This window comes from Ostrinia nubilalis, chromosome 14 (assembly GCF_963855985.1).
Source record: "Ostrinia nubilalis chromosome 14, ilOstNubi1.1, whole genome shotgun sequence".
NCBI classification, from domain to species: domain Eukaryota; kingdom Metazoa; phylum Arthropoda; class Insecta; order Lepidoptera; family Crambidae; genus Ostrinia; species Ostrinia nubilalis.
Window position 1 is genome coordinate 10936121 of NC_087101.1, and position 13897 is coordinate 10950017.

The 13897-nt window shown below is 34.2% G+C and overlaps 1 protein-coding gene across 1 annotated transcript in view; it reads left to right on the top strand.

Moving 5' to 3' along the window:
• The first annotated feature begins 1706 nt into the window (after positions 1 to 1706).
• The window catches only part of LOC135078164 (disheveled-associated activator of morphogenesis 1), an 85332-nt gene continuing 73141 nt past the window's right edge, over positions 1707 to 13897 (top strand). The window contains exons 1-2 of the mRNA XM_063972749.1: positions 1707 to 1906; positions 13451 to 13561. Of these exons, the coding sequence (XP_063828819.1) occupies positions 13514 to 13561 (48 nt within the window). The 5' untranslated portion in view covers positions 1707 to 1906; positions 13451 to 13513. The remainder of the gene's footprint in view (positions 1907 to 13450; positions 13562 to 13897) is intronic.

A 13897-nucleotide genomic window follows, 5' to 3' on the forward strand; every position in this document is an offset into this window, starting at 1 on the left:
ACAACTACACAGCTAGCTGTCATTCACACCTTAGCGTACAACAAAAAGTAGTTCATATCCGACACAAGTACAACGTAATATTTTATTACTGGCTGATTAGTGTACTGACCACTATCACGGGTTTTAAAGTATTGCTTTAAGAGCTTCCGGAGTTTAATATGACCTTTGAGTAACGCTATTAACATCTTTTTTTGTTTCATCGCTCATTTATAATTTTGTTTCATTGTACTTGCAAATTGAAACTTCCAATCTTGTACTCTATCTTTTCCACTGATCGCATACTATGCATATTAATTAGTCAAATTAATAATATGTGGTTCCGCTTCATCAGTCATGGTGTCCATTAATGGTTATTATACTATTTAAAGAAGACAGGTTGATTTGTGTGGGGATAGTAATTCCCAGATTAGTGAGAGTATGACGAACTGTATTTCAAATAAAAATGTTATGAAAGCAAGCATCTAGACTTACGTACCTATATTCAGCCAATAGACGTAAAGCTACTGATGTAATCACAATTACTAATGACCCAATTACTAAAGTACGACAATTAAAATTGATTTATTTTAGCGGAAGTTACGCCAGTGGAATACGTGATACCGAATGAAAGAAAACAAAAGCTTTGCTTGGTAATTGCAATTCTTGGAGCAGACAAAAAATTGCTCTTAGCTGTGGGTATGTCTTCACAAATTGTTATTGATTTTACGATTGAATGCTTACAATAAACGATCCATTGGTTTACCTTGAATTTCTGTCCTCGAATAATGTGGTTTATAGGCTACAGCAGTAGGTCGTAGAAAGGCCGTTTAGTTTAATTCAAACAAATCGTTGATCATTGTTTACGAGCTATGTTAAATGCAAAATAACTTGACAATTTGATGGAAGTCTCGGCATTTTATGACAGAGCTGGAAAATGCTGGCCAGGAAATGCAAGCGCTTCCTGCTATCTACATATATACAGTACACACCATTGGTTTATGTTACTCATAATAAAGAAGAAATACCGTGTATTTATCAGTTAAAGAAATTTTTTATCGTACTATAACTATGGAAGATTACTCTCACAACTTTTTTTTGCATAGCCTTGATCTTTGCTATCTGTAGAAATGCGTGACACATCTCGGTTTTTATCTTGATTAAAAGTTTGATCTGTCTTATCAGAAATGCTATGAAAACATGAAATTCGATAACAATGAATTTAATAACATAACAAACAAAAATCTGAATGAAAGTTTTTGACTTCAGTTTATTATTTCACCGTGATTAAGTAATAAATAGTCGAATTATTAATAGTTTTTATCTCATTGTCTTTTTTTTCTTCCACATTTTGGATTTATAACTGGTAGTTATATCCATGATATTCCACCAATAGTATTTTAGTTCATTGAAACGGTATTCGTCATAGTCTCTAAGATACCTGAGTGTTTAACCGGAGACAAAAGTAAATGAATTCAAACAATTTATTTGGATGTCTAACAACTTTTTCTTTTGTTCCAGGTTTGTAACCATGATTGATATTCAAGCGGTGACCGCAAATAAAAATAAAGATGACCGAAGACGAGCACAGCACGGTAAGTGAGGATAGTTGTTTTCTATGAGTATTTTCTCTGGGCCCGCTGTGACATCGCTACCTACTTCGGTTCAGCGGACGTTCGGAAATGCATCGGTGCTTGAGCAGCGGCGCGGCGCGCGCGCAGTCACCTGCCGCGGATCTCGACCGCAGCACGCGTGCGCGAACTACAACCGAGATGCCGCGAAACGTGCGTACACAGCGATGCGTCAACTGAAAAAAAATACCGCGAAATTTTAACTTTTTTCTTTTTCTTCAACTCTAGTGAACTGTGTTGCCAGTGCTTGTGTGCTCTTATTTCTTCTTGGGACCACGTTCAGGAATGCATTCTATGCGGTATGATAAAAGATTCACGATTGTGAATTTTAATGTCTCTATTTGGGGAAACAGGTTTATCAAATGCCAATCCATGCATTTTTACAAACTTGACGGAATTTTGATGCATGCGCCGATTTATCAAGGTAGTCGTTGGTGAATTGTGATGATTGGTGAACGTGTGTTACAATTTCCGTGAACTACCCTCGATTTTTCATGGCATTGCTTACTTAATAACCGTTGATAAGTTGAACTATTATCACGATAATATGCTGTGATAGTTGAATGTGCATCAATTAGTCATAATTAGTTTCGACATTGTGTTGCGCGGTATATTGTTAATTTAATTCTGCATGAATTATTTTTGTGTGAACGAAAAAGTGCGTGCTTTCAAGGACTGATAAAATAGATTGATGGTACGTTCAATTTGCATAATTTCTCTTGTAATTGTATTGTGTTTCTATGTAAAATTTTGAAATCTTCATTTTTATTTAGAACGTAGAACCTGTAGTTTTTGTTGTAGAAGTAACCTGGTTCCTAAATCAATCAGTATTTTAAAACTTAATTATTTTAGCATTTTTAGGCTTATTACGTTGAACTTCTAAACTAGTAGTTAGTAGCTATTGTATGTTCAGCCAACCTTTAGTTGGAGACACAGGTTGCGCCACGCAGCCAAGCTAATTTCTTACAATCTTCGTTGGAAACAAAACTAATAAATAGTCTCATTATTCGCAAATTTGCTGTCAATCCCTACAAAATATTAGAAATGACCAAATCATATCCAACTTCAGATATTACATTGTTTTTATAAAACCCATTAAAATTTTCGAAAAAATAAGCGTGAAACATCTAATTAATTCGTAATTGTAAGGTCAATCGAACGAGAAGATTGCGACACCGACTTAAACATCTTCTTTTACGAATATAATTATGTTAATTATATAATTATTATACTCGTACTAATTCATCAGTAATCATCACACACGTGGGCAATGAATCTTATATTCTTACTTAAACTATTGGTTAAAGTTCAGAGAAGATAGTTTGTGCTAACCAATCTTTAAAACTTGAGAACAGATGGCCAATTCATGTTTTATTTTAATTCTTATTAAAGTTTAATTGTCCACTATGAGAGAGATTGGAATTAATCTAGAAGACACCGATTTTTACTTTCTTCGATCTGCTAATTCTAAATTAATTAAATCATGACAGAAAACGTCTGTTGGGTCAATTACATCTGAAATAATTTGATTCCAGTTAGAAAATTGTTCGTTTGCATCAAGCGTAGCATGTGAAATACCTACACAAGAAATGTATAGAGGCGGCTGAAATTTACTTGGTGGTGTAATTGTTTCACACCTTGCCGATTGCTCCGTGTTGCGGTTTTGTTTTCGCCATTTTGTATTTTAAATAGAATTTGTTCACAATTGTTTTTTCTGATTAAGAAATTGTAACTTACTTTTTGTTCAGTTCGACAACTATTTTCAAGCATTTAATTATTTAATCGTGCAAAGTGAATTTAACGACTCGAGACACACTCTATTAGTTAATAAGACTCATGAAGTCGTAAACATGTTCGATACAATAATTTTCCGGTTTCCTAGTTACGAGTATTTAAAATGAAAATGAAATTTTTGTTACGCCAGAGTAGGTGCACACGTCTTTGTGCTATTTGTGTCTTACTAGTTTATAAATTCATATTTTGTTGTTGTTTTTTATTATGTTTTACAATCTTATCAGATTTTATTATTGTAGTATCGTGAGAAATAAATAAATGTAAATGTTAAAATACTTATTGCACGTGTGAATATATTTTATATGAATCGCCTGTTTATTATCAAAGTTATCTTTGCATGTACAATACGGGGTACGTTTAAAAGTCATGATGTTTGCTACACGGCCTAGTTTTCCATAACATAACAGCTTTTTTCCCGGAACGCCATAGTTTCTATATTGTCTTATCGATCCATTCTTATCTCGATGTTGTTGCAAACATGTATATTGCTTCTAGAACATTAAGGTAATGTTTTCCATTTTTATTCGACTAGAACATTTATTGCGCATTTAGTATAATTTTATAAGTTAGTAAAAGTCTTCAATTTAACTGACAGAAGTTTTCGAAACACCTCGTAATTTGGGAGTTGTCCAAATGTTGAAATAAATCTACGTAGCTACTTTATATTCCTCACCTATGACCATTATGTCGTTGCGGATATTTCCAACAATCCATTAAAGAATAGTCATTAAAAAATTTGATCATTTACTATTGTCAAATCGTAAATATAGATCTTGGCCACCAGTTCGTTTAATTCAAACGCACATGACAACAACAATATTAAAACTACCAAAAACAAGCATTTCCTCCGTGGTGCGGACAATATGCGAGGGAAAGTGAGTTGATCGCGCTAATTACCGGAGCGAGGAAACGTTAGCTAACACGCGTGCGCGTATCGTCGCCGTCCATTGACTACAGCTTGGTGATGACATTGCAAGGATCATCATCAGGTCATCTAGTCTTACGAACCTCTCCAATTTATCAGAAGCGAATGAAAGATTTGGATTAAGTAGATCAAGGCTTGTGTGTTTTTCCTTTATTAAAAAACATTGCATAGATCGGTATGCTCATCATCATCATGATGTCATTCAGTCTCCACTGCAGGAGCAAGAATTGGTTTTGTTTAATCCAGTCTTTTCAAAATTAAACAACTCGCAATGGTTCATTTTCTCTCTTTAGATAGTTGGTAGATTTTTAAATTATAGCTTTCTATCGCTGCCAAACGACATAAACTATTTAGGAAACTATGGGATGTGTGTATGTGTGATTTAAATGATAACATATCACGGACCACGTCACACAACAGTAGACAATATCTATTTTCAATCTTAAGTTTATCTCACAAAAGGTGTTCCGCTAGAAAACAAAAAACAAAAGGTCTGCTAGGTAATAAACATTCATAAATACAGACGTAACGTTGTCATATTTAAGTGAAAGCGTATCTCTTAACACTCTTAATATTGTAAGTTAGGTGTATTGGATTCGTTAAAATGGCATGAAATTGCTCTGATGTTGGATCGCAAAAATTTCGACTCTCCGATCGCAATTTCGTAGAAGCGCGCGACAAAAACGTCGTTTTGTGTCTGTGACTGCTCAACCGATCAATTTGGTGATGCGTTGTCATAGTCACTGTAGAGAACATCTAAAATAGATCTAGAGGTAGTATGAACGGGTGTGTAATGTATGATATAACTACATATCATATAATACTTAGAGGATATAACATCAAATTATATAAAATCGTTTAATATAATAATTATTTACTATAATAAACGAATAATATAATTTTAAAACGAATAATTTTAAGACAAATAACTATTAACTGATATAAAATGGTTTGATATAATGAATATTTTCTATAAAACTTACAATGTATACTATTTAAAACAAATAACATTCAAATCATATAAAAATAAAATGTCGAACAATCAAATGAGATAAAATTCTTTTCCTATAAAACTTAAATCATATAACAATAATAATTTTATATAAAGTTCATTTGTTATAATAAGCATTGCATGCAGCAAGCAAGCAAGCGAGCAAGCAAGCAAGCTAGCAAGCAAGCTAGCATGTAGGCAAGCAAGCAGGCAAGCAAGCTAGCAAGCAGGCAAGCAAGCAGGCAAGCAAGCAGGCAAGCAAGCAAGCAAGCAGGCAAGCAAGCAAGCAAGCAAGCAGGCAAGCAGGCAAGCAAGCAAGCAAGCAGGCATGCAGGCATGCAGCATGCAAATTTGACTAAAAACTTGAGACTTCTGTCACGGCTCCGGCACTGCGGGGCTCTGGCGGTCCCTCGCGTGCTAATCGTCGCAGATGGCTTTCGCTCGACACCGCGTCTTCGGCTTGCTGGCCGGCTTCGCCGGCCAGCCTCAGCCGCGGCGCCTCGCTTCCAGCCACCTGCTCCTCAGCCCGCGGGCCGCCTCGCCCCTCCGTGCCTACGCGCTTCTAAATTACACTCTAGGGGTAGGGCAGACAAGACTACGTGGAGTCGGTTTTACGGCGATTCGTTTTTGTCACTAAAGTCATTTATAAGTCAAGCTTAAAAAGAACATACTTAAAGTTATATCTATCAGAAATTATATCAATTAAAGAGTATAACAAATAATATTTATTACAAGTAATGGTTATGTAAAATAATATTTATATTAAACAAAATTACATCAAATGAGTCTTAGATTAAGTAAGGTTTATATCAAATGTCTTTATGCGTTGTGATTGGTATCTGAAATGATATTATTAGAAATGATTTATTATATGAAGTAAACATTATATGTCAAAAAATTATATCAAGTGTTATTATAACATACGTTTATTATACAATATGAACGTTATTGAAATGAATTTATATCATATAAACTTATATAAACTGTCACGCACCCAGTATGAACGGGTACATTTTAGAATTCATGTCTGTGATGTTGTTGTAGACACCTACGAAGATTAATTGTTGATGCCATCTCTCTCACAAATTTTCATTTGCCTGTACTGTTACTTTGATAACGTTTTGTTGTTCTGTTGATCTTTGCATTCTCTTTTTCTAGATCTAGGTGATGTCAGTTGACGACATTATTGATTAGATAATTTTATTGTGACATAAGTTATACGAATAGTTGCTGAAATGGAAACCCCCAATATCAACTTTCGCATTCCCAATTACGAATTGCTTATAGACTGGCGCAAAATGTTAACTATACACCTTTATTTACTCGGTTCCGCTAGTATAACATGATTCGATACACTTAATCATTTGAGTTTTAACAGCAGCAGTTTCTATTTCATTCACAGTCTTGAAAGTACGTCCAATCGATTGCGAGATATCGACTTGTTACATCTTACGATTATGAATGACTACCGTAAGCACATTACGTTAATTCTATTGTTTATCTCTGTCTTATGGTTTCTCAGTTTTCTAGAGTCTAGCATGACTGACAAAGCCAGGTAGATCAGATGTCTTTACGAAATCATTCCGAGCCTTGAACTTTAGCTCACCGCAATTTATAGAGCAGTTGCCGTTTCTCATGAAATATCAAGATGATTTCAATAAAAATAACAATGAAATTATTTCACACAAAATAAAATTAAAGATATTGCTCGTACCTTTATTCAGAAAATAATCATAAACGTAGGTATACCTACGTAAGATAGTATTATTTAACAGTTCGTTGGTCATTGAATAGAAAGCCTATTGCGTGTTTTTAACACATTTTATTGGCTCTCTCGAAAGAAATCGCCAGGATCACCTTTTTATTACAAAAGCTGTGCCTAAAAGCGAACATTTTCTCCGAGACATTTGGTTAAACTCTATCAATATTCATCAGGTGACGCAACTCATTACTGCCCGAAATTCACCGAATGCTCAACATCTTTATGCAAAACACTTTAAATGGGCGAATTATTCAATTGAACACGGCGGTTTCACACATGGATTTGCAAATATAATGGAAACCTATCGCTCAATAAAAAGATAAAAATATTCAAAGGCCAAGAAAACAGATGAATAGCGAAAATTGCAAAACATCTGAAGATCGATTTTTAAATATTGGCAAACTCTTGATCAAAATCTCATCTAGATAACAAATAATGTTAAAAATAATAAGATTAATGAAGACGAAATGAAATGAAATTCTTAATTACAGTGATCGTCCATGCCACACAATATCATATTTGACGTAGTTATTGCAATGCTATTAGGCAATATGTAATTAAAAATGACCGGTAAGGCCACAGTTTTGACTACACTTTGACATCCAATTAATTCAATATTTCGTTAGCTCATGATACTTGTTATCAAGTCTTACGTCCAGGCAGACCCAAAAATTTTTGAATCTTATACCATTGTATCAAAGTCGAAAATGTTCTTTGAGTGATTAGAACCACATAGGTAATTAAGTTGATATGCAAACAATAATGCACTCTTTTGTAAGAACATTTCGCAAAACTCATTATACCGTTAATTACGGCGTATCGATTGATTGTTATCATTTATTATTGGCCAAGCCGTTACAAATTTACTTGCTTTGGCTAAAGGCCCATTATGATTTCAAAAGGATTTGCCAATTCTGAATGGGTCGCTTTTGACAAATCTTGTCACCACTCGTGCATTAAAGGAAATATTAGATTATTTTTTCAAGGTCACCAAAGAAAAATCGAAAGCGTAATTGTATCTTTACCTAAATATGGTAACACTCCAAAATTATGACCTGACCACAGAATAAATTTCTTGAACTAATGTTCATCCGTGATCACGGATTTAATACAGTTTTGCATACAGCAACTGCGCTGGAATACCGGAGTCTTATCCAAATAATGAAAATGGTATAAATCCCGTTAGTATTAACAATTTAAGAATTGGTGACCATTAACACCTCAAACAATAAATCTATTACTAAAAGGCTATTGATCTCGAAATTGGGTCTACATAATGAGATGTCTGCTAATTCTGTTTTAAATTTTTGAAGTAGTTTTGACGGTGAAATCCTTTTTAGGCTTCTAATGAAGGCTTCTTTTTAGGCTTCTAACTGTTCAAACCTCTGCAGAGACACTCTCAACAGAAGTTGTCCTGAAATAAGCTTGATTAATAGACACGAAATGGACGAACTAAACAATGAACTACAAAATCTACGGGAACAACTTCAAATTGCCAACAATGAAATAGAAAACCTGTCTCTGGAAAACCGAGGCCTGCGGGATCAAATTTCTGACTATGCTGTTCAAATTAAACAACTGCAAAATATATGCAAGACTACACCAAAAACTACACCAAAACCTAAAAGAAGAACAGAAAATATGGACAAAAGTATTTTGTTGCAACATGACAATAATACAAGGAAAAAACTACTAGAACAAGACCAAGATGTATCGAAAAAGGACGAACTAGAAGAGATAGCACCTGTTCCAGTATCGGCTGTACAATCAACAGTTTCGATAGGGGAAACTAATGCCACAACAAAGAAGAAAACTATACACATTTTGGGTGGACAACAATGCAGTGGTATTGCTTCAGTATTGCTCCAATCAAGAGCTAACACAAATTACGAACACTACAATGTAAGCGCCAATATTAAGCCTCATGCACCGTCTAGCGAAATACTAAAGCCTACTGAGGCCGTTAAAATTAGTCCCCACGACGTAATTATCATTAGCATTGGTGAGAATGATTGTAATCCTACCAAATTAATTGCAGAACTGTGTTTCTTTTTAAAAACACACTACAAGCAAACTGTGATTGTATTGGGAGCAAAACAAAGTGTAAGCCTTAATGAAAAGTACTTGAATAAGTCGTTAAAAATGTACTGTAATGGCTTTAGCAATTGTAAATTTTTAGATTTAGATTACATTGAATATGATGACAAACATTTTCTTAATAAAGTGTGCTATAGGATAAATCTTATTGTTGATCATATTATGTACTATTCTATGAAGTATTTGGGTTACAACAAAATACCTACAAAGAGAGTAGCTATCAAAAATCGCAATATTAAATCTATAAGCAATACTAAAAAATCATTGCTTTTTAACCAGCAGCCATCGAAAAACATCGATTCTCAAAACCCAAAAGGACTATTTGTGCAAAAGTTAATTACTGAATATTTTTTTAAAGACCACGGCGCGTATCATAAAGAATCCGAAAATAAGTTTTTTCGTAACGAATAGCAAACTCACCATTCTTCATCAAAACATAGCTGGTATACTAAGTAAAAAGGAACTCATTGAGCTTACACTGGATGAGATTTCTGTGAACAGGAAACAGGTTGATATATTATGCTTTAGTGAGACATTTGTGAAAACAGGTTGTGAAAAAAACATACATATCTCAGGTTATCATTTAGTTGCGGCATATTCAAGGTCACACCAAAAAAGAGGTGGTGTATGCGTATTAGCAAAGAACGATATCCAAACACAAGAAATAACATGGGTGAAGGAACTTTCTGAAAACTTTGTCTTCGAGTGTTGTGGTATAGACATTGCGCAAATTAAATGCATTGTAATATGTATCTATAGGACACCAACATCCAACGTAACGAAATTCCTTGAAAAACTTGAGCAGCTCATGGTTAAACTGAAACGCAAAACAAAGTACAAAGTCGTTATTGCCGGGGACTTAAATATTGACATCCTTAAAAATAACAATAGTACGGTAGAATTAAAAAGAATTGCAGCTAATAACAATTTTACACTCCACATATTAACACCCACGCGTAAAAATTCGTGCCTGGATCAAATTCTTAGCAATATACCAAAAGCTGTAGGAGAAAATCATACATTAGGATTATCTGATCACGATACTGCACAGTCAATCACTTTTGATGTGGCTGGTCTGGTTCAACGTCCTAAATATTGGTATTTCAAAACAAGAGACTACGATATCGAAAATATAACAAAACTCTTGGAGGTTTTAAGTAGCATAACTTGGAGTAACGTATATAAAGAAGTAGATATGACGACGGCTTATCAACTATTCTCGGAGGATTTTAATCTCTACTACGACTTATGCTTTCCTCTTAAAAGTATTAAAATGAAATCATCCACTAAGCCGACACATTGGTTCACAAAAGGATTAAAAACTTCAATTAAAACTAAAAGGAAACTCCGATTTTCATATTATAAAAATTCGAATATTGCTACAAAAAATAAATATAAGCAGTACTCTAGGTGCTTAAAACGCTGTACTTTTCAAGCCCAAAAATTGGCAAATAAAAGTTACTTGTATAAATCTAAAAATGTGTGTAAGGCTACTTGGGACGTAATTAAAAACAAGACCAGTGATAGTATAATAAACAGAAATATTGACCAAATAGTAATAAATAATGATAGCATATTGAATCCCACTGACATATCAAACGAATTTAATGACTACTATATAAACCTGACTAATGAAATTTCTGACACAAATAATGACACTTTTGACATCATTCAAATGAACTTGACGAATTCTAGCATGTTCTTAATTCCAGTAGATGAAAATGAAGTTATTAAAATAATAAGTTCACTCAAAGACACTAAATCAATTGGTTATGATGGCATACTTACTAAAATTCTAAAACTTTGTAAAGTTGAAATTGCACCAGTATTAGCCCACTTAATTAATTTATCGTTTTCTACAGGAACTTTTCCTGATCAGCTTAAAATTGCCATTATTAAGCCTCTTCATAAAAAGGGAGATAGGAAAAATATGGCAAACTACCGCCCGATATCTATTTTGCCTGTCATTTCGAAAATATTCGAAAGAGCCATGCATGTCCGTCTTACTAAATTCTTGGATAAGCATAAAATCATTAAGACAGAACAATATGGATTCCAAAAAGGCAAATCAACATCGTTAGCTGCTTTTTCATTGGTAAATAATGTGATGTCCCTTATGGATAAGCGTATACCTGTAACCACCGTGTTCTTTGATATGAGCAAGGCCTTTGATTTTGTGTCACACGATATTCTTATAAAAAAATGTAATTCTTATGGGATAAGAGGTATAGCAAACAAATGGCTCCAAAGTTACTTAAATGGTAGAAAGCAGTCTGTCGAAATTTCAAATTTTGACCCAAAAAATGTAATAAATTCATATAGATCACATACTAGGATAAATAAATTTGGAGTACCGCAAGGCAGTATATTGGGACCTCTGCTGTTTCTACTGTACATAAACGATCTCCCAGATGCAATAGACTTTAAATGCACTCTTTTTGCTGACGACGTATCTGTGGTAATACCGTGCAATGACACTAGAACTTATAACCAAGATATTAATAACACTATACGTAAGGTAATAGATTGGCTTAAAAATAATAACTTACACGTAAATTTAAATAAGACGACATACATTCAATTTATAAATAAAAATGGAAATAAATTATCATTAAACATACTTTTTGAAAATCAAGAAATTAAAGAGTCCAGCCAAACTATCTTCCTGGGTATTCATATAGATGATCACTTCTCATGGAAAATACATATCGACATGATATGTGGTAAAATTAATTCCTTTGCGTATGCACTCTGGCGATTGGCTCGAATCAGCGACAAAAAAGTAGCCATTCAGGCGTATCATGGCTATGTATGCTCGCTGCTAAGGTATGCTGTTATACTTTGGGACAATTCGAGTCATATAAATCAAGTTTTCAAATCCCAAAAACAATGTATCAGGGCAATCTACAACGTGGACAGTCTAACGTCATGTAGACCCATTTTCAAGGAATCGAACTTGTTAACTATCCCGTGTATATACATTTACGAGATTTGTGTGTTTGTCAAGACAAATTTTACTCTGTTCAAGACTAAAAGTAGTGAATGTAACTTTAATACTAGATATCCACATAGATTAAATTTCCCTGCGAAAACTACCAGTCTGTACAGTAAAAATGCTTACTGTATGGCCATAAAAATTTATAACAGGTTAGATGAAACAACAAAGTCTCTTCCTTTGCAACCATTTAAAAATAAACTAAAAACATTGTTGGTACAAGCTGGGTTCTACTCTGTGGAAGAATACTTTCAATCCTTCGACAGTAGATTTCGTGTGTTTTAGTTGAAACCCAAATATTTTGACTGTTTTATGACATACCTAATTATATTCTCGTATTAGTTTATGATTGACCGATGTGATGATTTTATTGTTATTAACAGTGGTTTGTCCTGTGTAATAAATTTTGTACCTAACCTTTAAAATTGACATGAATACCGACTTATTTACTAATTAAATTATGTATTATTAATTAAATTCAATTGACACTAAAAGTTATTAATTAAAAACCAAAATGTAATTTATTAATTTTTAATGTTATAAATATAATGTTAACAATATTTGCATGCCAGCTTCTGGTGGACTGTGCGGACATTTTAATATTGTAAGAACTTGTAGACCACTTTTCACGCAAATAAACTGATTTGATTTGATTTGATTTGATTTGAATGTAATTTGTAAGATTTAAAGATAGGCCTCTGTCTGCTTTTTTAATGGCTTAACTTTTTAGAGTTCAAAATAACAAAGTCAACGACTACTTAATTAGTGGAAATTAATACGGTTACGGATTAGTCAGCTCCGATTTACGGTACATGGTGTATGACGTAGGTGGAATATGAACTCGACTATCGAATGTCAAACTTGGATCAAGTGTCAGTGAAGTTCATGCTTAGGGTTGTCACTGTCTTCTTCTTCTTTCATGTCAACGGCATCACTATTTTACCACGCCCAAAATTGTGCTATTAAACCAGAGACAATCTCTGTGACCCTCGTCGATTCTTTTCTTCGCTCTTCTCGTTTGGGTCCTAAGAGAATTTCATTCGAATTTCAATGTCATGCATTGAATTAAATCAACGGATCATTCAGACATGATGAGAAGATCTCAGATGGGATTCGAGCCCAGGACGATTTCTCTTGCTAGGAATCTATCCTGATCGCTACGAAGGCATTGGTAAACCTGTCGCCTTTTAAGTTATTTGTATCTGTAAATGAATAAAGTACCTATTTGTAGTTAGTATTGGTCTCAAGAAGAGATAACATAACAAAAGTTTAACAACAGATGCGTGTATAAAATCAATTGACTCGTCGTAAAATATGAAAAGGACCCAGAAACGATAGCAACATGTGCAGCAAGGATCAGATCAATCACATTCTCGGGAAGATCAATGTGGTAAGTTTATTTTATTTATTTTGCATGCCAGTCGTGTTCACATAGACTCTTACCCCCTTACTGATAAAACTTACACGCTCGTTGAACAGCGTTATAAAGTGACGTTTAGTAGGGAAATGTCAGTTTAAAACAGTGTTCAACAACTGTGTAACTTTTTATTAGTAAGGGAGTTAAGGTTCAGCCAAACCAACGCGATTACACGCGATCAGCCGGCGTGCAGCGATGGCGATCAATGCTTTAGTCTGATCGCCAACACTGCACGCCGGCTGATCGCGTTGGTTTGGTTAAGGGTTCGGACAAACCAACGCGATCACACCGCGATCAGCCGGCGTGCAG